This window comes from Clupea harengus, chromosome 19 (assembly GCF_900700415.2).
Source record: "Clupea harengus chromosome 19, Ch_v2.0.2, whole genome shotgun sequence".
Lineage (NCBI taxonomy): Eukaryota > Metazoa > Chordata > Actinopteri > Clupeiformes > Clupeidae > Clupea > Clupea harengus.
The window spans coordinates 9,497,504-9,507,503 of NC_045170.1; the positions used below are offsets into that span (position 1 = coordinate 9,497,504).

The following is a 10,000-nucleotide window of genomic DNA, read 5'->3' on the forward strand; positions in this document are numbered from 1 at the left end:
TCAATCTTTTCAGTTTGAACTGGTTAAGATTTGAGCGCTAAGTGACACTGCGCCGTAACGCAACACTGGATTTAAAAGACTTTATCAGGGGCCCAGCAGATGGTGAGCTGGAAGGAGCTGTTGATCTCCCGGGATGAAAACCCCCACAGCCGTGTCCTATAGGGGCAGGAGCAGGGTCGGGGGTGGGGTGTGGGGTGTGGTCGGGGTGGGGTATGGGGGCAGGAGCAGGAGCAGGAGCAGGGTGGGGTATGGGGTGTGGTCGGGGTGGGTTGGGGACTCCGTGCTGGACCGGCGTGGGGCCGATGTGGTGAAAAAGAAAGCACTTACTGTAAGCTTTATGGCTTTCTCGGGGGCCACACCCAGAAGCTGCGGCAGCAAACCTACAATTAGGAAACAAGATGATTAAAAAAAGAGAGGGGGTGGTGTGTGTGTGTGTGTGTGTGGGTGTGTGTGTGTGTGGAGGGGTGTGTGTGTGTGTGTGTGTGTGTGTGTGTGTGTGTGTGTGTGTGTGTGTGTGTGTGTGTATGTGGAGGGGTGGTGTATGTGTGCGTGTGTGTGTGTGTGTGTGTGTGTGTATTTGTGTGTGTGGGTGTGTGTGTGTGGAGGGGGTGGGGGGTGGAGGAAGTAGGACCAGTGGGCCATGTGCGGAACCTCCTCACTGCTCCAACCAGGCCGCTGCCTCCAGAGCGCTAATGAAAGCGACTGATGTGGCGACGCCTCGACATCAGGAGGCTTAGCGGCGTTGCCCGCGTGAAAGAAAAACCAACCAGACCCTCCTTCCCCCCCTTCCCGTCCCATCTCCGATTAAGAAAAAAACAAAACAAGAAAAGGAAAACTTTCAAAACCCCAAAAGTTTACACAGCCCTCAATTACAATGCAAAGCTCTTCAGCCTGGATAAAAATAAACAAAAATAATCGAATTTGGGGAACTGGAGGAACACCCAACACATCCCACCCCACCACCACCCCCACCACACCCACCACCCCACACCACCCACCACCCCCACCACTCAGCCCTCATACCCCCCAAAACGAACCAACAAACTAAAAGCTGGTGGAGGGGGCTGAGAGAAAGAGAGAGAGAGAGAAAGAGAGAGAGAGAGAGAGAGAGAGAGAAAAAGAGAGAGAGAAACGGCAAGAAAGAGATGCAGGCCACACAAACACAGAAGCAGCACAAACATATCATTAGGCTGGCTTCTGGGTAGCATGAAAGCGGCACCGCACGTGGGCTCCGTTTGCCAAGCCGCTCGGGGGAAGAACCGCACGCATCATTTTTATATTAAATCGCCCATTACCGCTTAAGCTCGCACTGTGCTCTCCCCCCGCTGCTTCGTTTGTATGAGTCTCCTGAGACGGCGACGTCATCTGTTGTTTTCAGCATAAAAAAAATATATCTCGGGATGCTTTTTTTTTTTTTTTTATCTTAATGCACACCTTCCACGGCTTGCCGCTCCAGGGAGTTTTAATGCACCCGGGAATGGAAACATTCTTAGCCGGAGCGTCACTGTGACATTATGGAAGTTTTATTAGACTGGCATCCTAAACAAACAAAAACAAAAATTGTAGACACACTTGAAGACCTCCTTCGTTATTTTCTTGGACAGGGTGTTCGAACGAAACCACCTAATTCTGCGTAAGAGGATGGTTTGTAAAGCAATGACGCTGAGAGGAGAAAGTAGATAATCATTGTTGGATAATGACAGAAGGGTCTTTGTTAGCCGCAGGGGGGGGGGGGACTTTCAGAACCCCTTGTTTTTGTCCCCCGCCTCACTTTCTGAAGGCCACACGGGAATGCAAGCTGTCAATCATAACTGGAGATTTCAAAGGGAACTCCATTTCATTCCATAAGGTTGCTCTGCTCCCCCCAACACACACTCATACACTCACACACACTCATACACTCACACACTCTTTCTCTAAAAGTTGAGCGTAGGTAGTCATTATCTAAGCTCGACTGAGGCCATTGGCAAAGGCGCACTCGCGCACGTCATTGTTAAGTACCTGCACTGGTATGTGCCCTTTCTATGCAACGCACAATGTCCTCCAAAGCTCCCTGAGGTCACCTCAATCACTTCAAAGCACACAGGGTCGAGGGAAGATGACCTCTCTCTCTCTCCTCATCTTTCCCTCCCCCCTCTCTCTCTCCCCATTTCCACTCTTCCAACCTGTTCTCTCTCAGGTTCTCTTCCAGAGGGGTGTGGGGTGGCGGTGGCGGCGGTAGAGAGAAAATGAACATTCTCTCCATCTTCCTCACATCTTTCTCACCACCTCTAAGCCTCTCTCTTTCTCTATGTCCACTTACAACCCGTTCGCTCCCAGGGTCTCTTCAAGTTCCCAGAGGGGAGGGAAAGGGTGGTGGTAGGGATTTTGTGGACATAGGTTCAAAGGGAAAATTCACATTCTTGTCTTCTTTCTTTCTTTCTTTCTTTCTTTCTATCTCTCTCTCCCTCCCTCCCTCCCTCCCTCCCTCCCTCTGGCCATACCCTGTGGCCATAGCCAGCATCACTGATATGGAATGATTTTTTGACTTGATGTATTCAAGGGTTTTTAAAGGTCAGAGTCTCTCTCTCTCTCTCTCTCTCTCTCTCTCTCTCTCTCATTTCCTCCTCTCCTGACTGACCTCGGTAGAGGCCGAAGAAGCCCTCGTAGCGCACCACCTTCTTGAAGCAGTCGAAGCTGTTCTTGTACATGAGCTCGCCCACCAAGGAGCCGGTGGTGCGCTGGTTCTGCATGCGCGTCTTCACCAGGTCGATGGGGTAGACGGCAGTGGCGCCCACCGCTGTCAAGAAGAACAGGATGAGGGGAGGAGGGGAGGGAAGAGAGAGGGGGAAAGAGAGAGATGTGTCAGTGAGAGAAGGAAGAAAAAGAATAACAAACGATTTGCGTTTCAAGTCACTAACTAGCGCCTCGCTAACACTTAATCAGCTTGAAGGTGGAACTTTAGATGGGGAGGGCAGGGATGAGGAACAGAGGATCAAACGCTAAAAAGAAAGAAAAAAAACACACACACAGACACAGAGGGGGAAAAGAAAGGCGGAGAGAAGGAAAAGAGATGTCAGGGAGATTTCAGCCTCATCAGTCATGTCTTATCTGGTGGCATTTTTTTTCTTCCTTTCTCTCTGCGCCGGACACAAAGAGGGTGGGTTGAGGGTGGGGTGGGGTTGGGGGCGGGGGCACGGCTACGCCGGCAGGTTTAATTAAAGAGCAGCTGGGCTGGGCGCTACCTGCTCATTAGGCTGTCTCTCTATGCTGAGCCAGTCTGGAGCCAGGCGCATACCCACCGCGCCCCTCCTCTCCTCCGCACCCCTCCTCCGGCTCCCGGCTCATCTCTGATCACTGACAGGTAGCACAGAGGCTCCGCGGGAGATTCCCACACTCTAGGGTGGATGGGTTCTTCACTTCCAGACACTGGAACGGTTCCATCTAGACCCCACTTAATACATTTTTCCAACAAACCCTTCTGTATAAAATCTTTGGTCAATCAGCTTCAGTGGCATTTTATCTATAAAATTATCATTAGGTTCAAAACTGATTTTCTGATTTTGAGCCAGGAAACCATAGTAGGTTCAACTAGTTTCAATCTGTTTCACACACATACTTCTGTGTCCAACAAATGGGCCCCAACCAGAACTTTTCTGATTTCCCAACACAAGAATGTAGAACTTTTCCAACAGAATTGGAATCTTCATGCAGAACCCTTTCCCTCTCCAACTGCAGCACAGATAACACTCTACTCCACAAGCAGAGGAGGGGCAGGGAAATTGCCCCCCCCCCCCCCCCCCCCTCCCTCCTTCCCTCCTACCCCCTCTCCAGTTCATCGGGCAATAGAGAGGCCTTTGTGTCATCCCCTGTGAGGGTAGGTGAGGACTGGGCAGTACAGGGTGGTGGTGGTGGTGGGGGGAGGGTGGTAGAGGGTTTGTGGAGGCAGGTACAGGGGTGGTGCACAATGATCCGTGACCGACTGGCTGGTTGCCTGGCCGAGCGCCGGGCCCCCGGGCCCCCGCCCCTGTGGAGCAACTCACCTCCAGCCACGGAGCCCAGCCCGAAGCGGTAGGCCGACTCGGCCACCTGGACCAGCACGGGGCGAGAGCCGCCACTCGACTGCTGCTCGGGAGATGGGGGGATGGGCGGGGTGGGAGACAGACAGAGAGAGAGAGAGAGAGAGAGAGAGAGAAAGAGAGAGAGAGAGTACACAAGATAGAGAGGGACATTGAGAGAGAGAGAAAGAGAGTACACAAGATAGAGAGTGACATTGAGAGAGAGAGAGAGAGAGGAGAGAGAGAGTACACAAAATAGAGAGGGACATTGAGAGAGAGAGAAAACACAGAGCAAAGTAGATTGGGAAGGAGGAAAAGTGATCGAATGAGATAAAAAAAAAAAAGACAGAACGGTCATGTTAGTCGCAGAGGTTAATTCGAAGCATCAGCAACAAGTTAGCACCTCAAAAGACAGCAGGAAGAAACAGAAGGAACCATACGGCAAAAATTCCCACACTGCATGCAAATCACTCAACACCCCAACACTCAACACCCCAACACTCAACACCCCGACACTTAACACCCCAACACTCAACACCCCAACACTCAACACCCCAACACTTAACACATGCCAACACTCAACACCCCAACACTTAACACACCCCAACACTTAACACCCCAACACTCAACACCCCAACACTCAACACCCCAACACTCAACACCCCGACACTCAACACCCCGACACTTAACACACCCCAACACTTAACACCCCAACACTCAACACCCCAACACTTAACACACCCCAACACTTAACACCCCAACACTCAACACCCCAACACTTAACACACCCCAAAACTTAACACATGCCAACACTCAACACCCCAACACTTAACACATGCCAACACTCAACACCCCAACACTTAACACATGCCAACACTCAACACCCCAACACTCAACACCCCGACACTTAACACCCCAACACTTAACACATGCCAACACTTGGGAATCATAGCGCAGGAATCACAGCATAGCATCTTAGTTTTTATTTGTTTTTCAAAAACACCTAGTGCTAGTTAAGGGCGGAGTGCTCCAGCTCATTTATGACGAACCATTCAGGCCAATTTAGTTACTTAGCCATGCAGTGTTGCCATAGAGGATGCCGTCGTTTACAATAACACTCGGAGAAACTGCTTGAGGTTGGTTGGCATTGGCGCAGGTGTGTATATATGTTTGGTTTTGTTTTCACGGCCATTGTGGGTGTTTAGATATGAAGGGGAGCGCCATGATCCAGCTCAGGGTCCTTCCGCTGAGTTAAGGGTGACGAAGAAAAAAAACCAGTCCAGACCATTCGGGAAGGGAACGACGTTCGGAAGAGAGACAGAGGGAAGAGAGAGAGGATGATAGAAGAGAGTGGGACAGAGAGAGAGCGAGAGGGTGATAGAAGAGAGTGAGACAGAAAGAGAGAGAGAGAGGATGAGAGTGAGACAGAGAGAGAGAGAGAGAGAGAGAGAGAGGGTGATAGAAGAGATCGAGACAGAGAGAAAGAGAGGGTGATAGAAGAGAGTGGGACAGAGAGAGAGAGAGAGATAGAAGAGAGTGGGACAGAGAGAGAGAGAGAGAGATGTAGGAAGACAGAAAGGGACAAAGCAATAAACACAGGAGTGAGTGAAGGGGAAGTCAGTGTGTTAGCGAAACCCTCCAAGCAACTCTGCTTCACTTCCCCCAGTATAAAGTACCTGTTGCCCCTACCTCCCCAACTCAGCCCATGACCCCTTCAGGCAGGATGGGGGGCTGCTGCTGTGTGTGTGTGTGTGTGTGTGTGTGTGTGTGTGTGTGTGTGTGTGTTTATTGGGGTGTGGAGGGAAGTTTTGGAACGGGACCACCTGTCAGGAGCCCCTGGAGTGCTGCCTCAGACCCCCAACCCCAACCCCACCTCCACCCCCTCAGTTTGTCAAGGCCTCTCTCTCTCTCTCCTTGCTCACTCCTGGAGCATGTGGTGGTGTGGTCGGTGAGGGGAGAAGGGGGGGGGGGGGGGGGGGCAGGGGGCGGGGGTAGCTGGATGCGGTAGGATTCTGGGAGGAAGGGAGAGGGGCGTTCTGAGGGAAGCGAGCTTGGCCTCCAGCCCTTGCAAGGCCAAACCACAGCCCAAAAGCGGCTCGTTGTGGTGGGACTGGCGTCTCTACCCGGGGCCCCTGCTCCATACGGCCCAGCCCGGAGGAATAACTCACCCTTCACGCGGCTGGGAGAGGCGCTTCTGATAAAATACAACAACAAAAAAAAAAGAAAGAAAAGAATACATTTGAGAAAAGAAAACATCTACTCTTCTCTTTCACTCCGTTTGCTCTGCTTAGCTTTCTGAAAACAAAAAAAAGCAGAGGAGAGGAAAAATAACTACTTTCACCTCCCCCCTCCCCCCTTTTATTTTTCCCATCGGAGGAGTTCAGAGTGATCGCTTTCTCCCACTGCTGGGCTTGCATTTAATTTACAGCCATTTCAGATTAGAATTTCAATTTTGACTTTGTCGAAGAGGGACTCCCATATTTTTCAACTGCACCAAGCCAAACCAAGTCAATATCGTATAAGTTACAGTGGAACAGTCATTGAGGGCAAAGCTAAATGGTTAACTTCAAGTTGGGCTTGCGACTGTACTGCGTTGGCCGCAACTTCTCGGTTTAATTAGTTTACATTATGAACGACTTCCTCGCTCGCCAAAATCAAAAACAGTCTCGAGTGCTACTTTTGGCATCCATTCCCGAAAAACTTGATCAACAAACAACAAACAGCAACATTACGTCTATGGTTGCTTGAACGAAGATTATCTGCGGCACACAAACAACATAACAGAGATGTTTTTGTCTCTCTGAAATGTTTATCCTCAAAAAAAAAAAAAATCAAATAAAAAACAAATAAACCCTTCGAACCGTTTTCTGGTTTGATTGACACTTCTACAGTCAGCTTACAGAGACGCAGGAGAAGGGAGGATGTAGAAACAGAAGCTCGGTTAAGTAACGCAGAACTGTGGTCATTGTGTAAGGTAAGTCACCTGGAAAAGAGAGGATGTAAACAGTGAAAGAACAGAGGATGGGATTGTGGAGGTTGCTAAACGGTAAGCAACTTCTCCCTTTTTTTTGTTGCTGAATACTTTTACCTGCCGCTGGACTTCTGCTAAATTATATGGTAGGGCCCCTTCCTCCAAGGGCGCAATCTTGTCGATGTCTGCCAACCCGACACGTCTGCGAAAAAATAAAACATAAAAAGAACAAACATATCTTGAATCGTGTCATTCAATCCTACCAGTAGGACGACCCTAAAGTCACCGGGTCAAGTGGTCCTGGACGACCTTTACAGAAAAACCTGAGATGATCGTCGTGACATGGACATCCAGACATTTCTACAGTAGCCTGAAAACTGCCCAATATCACGTTCAGACGTCCACATGATATTCCCGGGATTGGGAGCAGAGGTGGTCGGAATCTGCAGAGCAATCATCCCCGCAGCACATCCTTAATCAGCTCCAGGGGAGCCATTTTAGGATCACATTGCCATGGAAAAACACGCTCAGGAGCGCCATGGCGCAGACAGGGCAGAGGTGAGCTCCAGAACGCACTGAGTAACCATCCTGCCACTCACACTCCAGCTCCGCATCACACGCTCCACTGGTGCTCAGGAGCTTTGCATGATGGGAGCAGAGAGGGCGCAGCCAGGGCCGACCATTAGTCATTACTTAATTCTATGTATTTGTTTGGTAGCTTGTTTTTTTTTTTTTTTTCATTCCACCTCTAACATTTTTTTCTTTTTGGGTCATAATAAAAACCAGTGCTGACGAATGAAGTGCCAATATGAAATGTAAGGGTGTACATTTAATAATGAATTCCAGATCGACATCGACATTTGACTTCTGTATCACCATATCATAAATCGGTACGACCTCCTGTATTACCCTAAAAATAGCCCAAATAGACCCACGGAACTGAAAATCCCATGAACTCCTTTGTACCAGCTGTCTCAGCTGAACTACGGTAATGCTCCAATGGTTCGTCCACGAGCTAATACATCAAGACATTACAGCATTTCCACAACTGTGCGTCACATGCATTTCCAAAAACACCTGAAGGTCAAGGACTCTCCTGATGGCTGCGACCTCTTTGAGGCTGGTTTGGAATGCAGTGGAATGTGGGCAATCAAGAGTGGAGTCCTGATGACTCTCAGGTGGTGGTGGTGACTCAGTGGACACAGACACACACACATGCAAATACACACACACACACACACACACACACACACGCACACGCACACAGACACAGACACAGACACACACGCACACAGACACACATGCACACACACACACACACACACACACACACACACACACAAACACATAAACAGATGCACAGACAGACAAAGACACTACGTTACACATACAAGTGCACCCTTACACACACACACACACACACACACACACACACACACACACACACACACATACGCATGCATACACATACACAAATATGGAGTACACACAGAAGCACATTCAATTGTAAACTTACGGTACTAATACACAAACACACAAACACACAAACACAAACGGACAGACTCTTTCTCAGATTCTCTCTCTCTCTCTCCCCAGTCCCCTGACCCAGTGCTGACTCACCCCCGTGCTTCGACCAGGTCTGCCAGCTGGAACAGGATGTCCACCTCCATGGGCGTCACCTGCCCAAACTTCTGGGCAGCGATGATGAACTCCTCTGTCAGAGTCCGAGAAGAGAAAGAAGGGGGGAGGGGGGAGGGGTGAAAAAAAGAAAAAGTCAGAGAGAAACAGACACAGAGAGAAAAGATTCAGGGACAGGGAACTAGAAAAGGAGACAGAGAGAAGCAGACACAGAGAGAAAAGATTCAGGCACAGGGAACTAGAAAAGGAGACAGAAAAAATGGACAGAGGCAAAGCCAGAGACAAACAGAATATCTATTTTAAATTGTTGACCCAAATAGAGAATAATGTACTGTATGTGTGTGTGTGTGTGTGTGTGTGTGTGTGTGTGTGTGTGTTGAGAGTGTGTGTGTGTGTGTGTGTGTTTGTGTCTGTGTTGAGTGTGTGTAACTCAGGTTAAGTGCACTGTGGTGTGCTGAGTGGCGTCTCAGGCCTAGTGTGGATGTGGATGTGGATGTGGATGTGGATGTGGATGAGGATGAGGAAGAGGATGAGGAAGAGGCGCTGTGGAGAGAGCGACGGCTGTAGAGAGCAACGGCTGTAGAGAGCACAGCATGGGCTCAGACTCGGGGCTTCCCACAGAGAGCCATTCAATCAGAGCATCAGCTCTCCATACCACTGCTCACCGCTGTGTGTGCTGTACATGCACGGTTAAGGGCACACACACGTGCACACACACACACACACACACACAAACACACGCGCGCGGACACACGCGCGCACACACACATTCACATAAACACACACCCACACACATGCAGTCACATAAACACATATCCACACACAAACAAACGCACGCACACTCATACACACACATACAGTCACAGACACATAATCACAGACACCCACACAGAGACACACACACGCATTACCAGTCCTACAGGTTCTGTCCCAGCATAGATGGGCACACAAAGCCCCATACAATCAAACTAGCATGTCACACAACAACATACAAGCACAACCTTCACCTGTTGCCATGCAACGCACGCACAAGCACACACATAACTTTGCACATTGTTCTCTACACACACACACACATACGCAACATTGCTCCACTTACACGTGACTCTGTTTAAGTGGGGAAGTGTGTTGACACACTCTCACACACACTCTCTCACACACACACACACAATGATCAAGAGTGCTTTTCTAAAACAAACAAAGTCATTCCAACAAATACAAGTTCAACAATCACTCTATTGTGAACAACTAATCACACTTATCACACTCACACGCACACACGCACACACACACACACACACACACACACACACACACACGCACACACACACACTCACACGCACACACACACACA

The 10,000-nt window shown here is 49.5% G+C and overlaps 1 protein-coding gene across 1 annotated transcript in view; it reads right to left on the reverse strand.

Annotated features, from left to right (window-relative positions):
* Positions 1–10,000, reverse strand: part of LOC105904908 (calcium-binding mitochondrial carrier protein Aralar2) — a 44,320-nt gene that overhangs the window by 16,883 nt on the left and 17,437 nt on the right. Inside the window, exons 8-12 of the mRNA XM_031585704.1 lie at positions 8,629–8,722; positions 7,126–7,210; positions 4,023–4,104; positions 2,621–2,779; positions 328–380 (exon numbers count right to left, since the gene is read on the reverse strand). Coding sequence (XP_031441564.1) covers positions 328–380; positions 2,621–2,779; positions 4,023–4,104; positions 7,126–7,210; positions 8,629–8,722 — 473 coding nt within the window. The remainder of the gene's footprint in view (positions 1–327; positions 381–2,620; positions 2,780–4,022; positions 4,105–7,125; positions 7,211–8,628; positions 8,723–10,000) is intronic.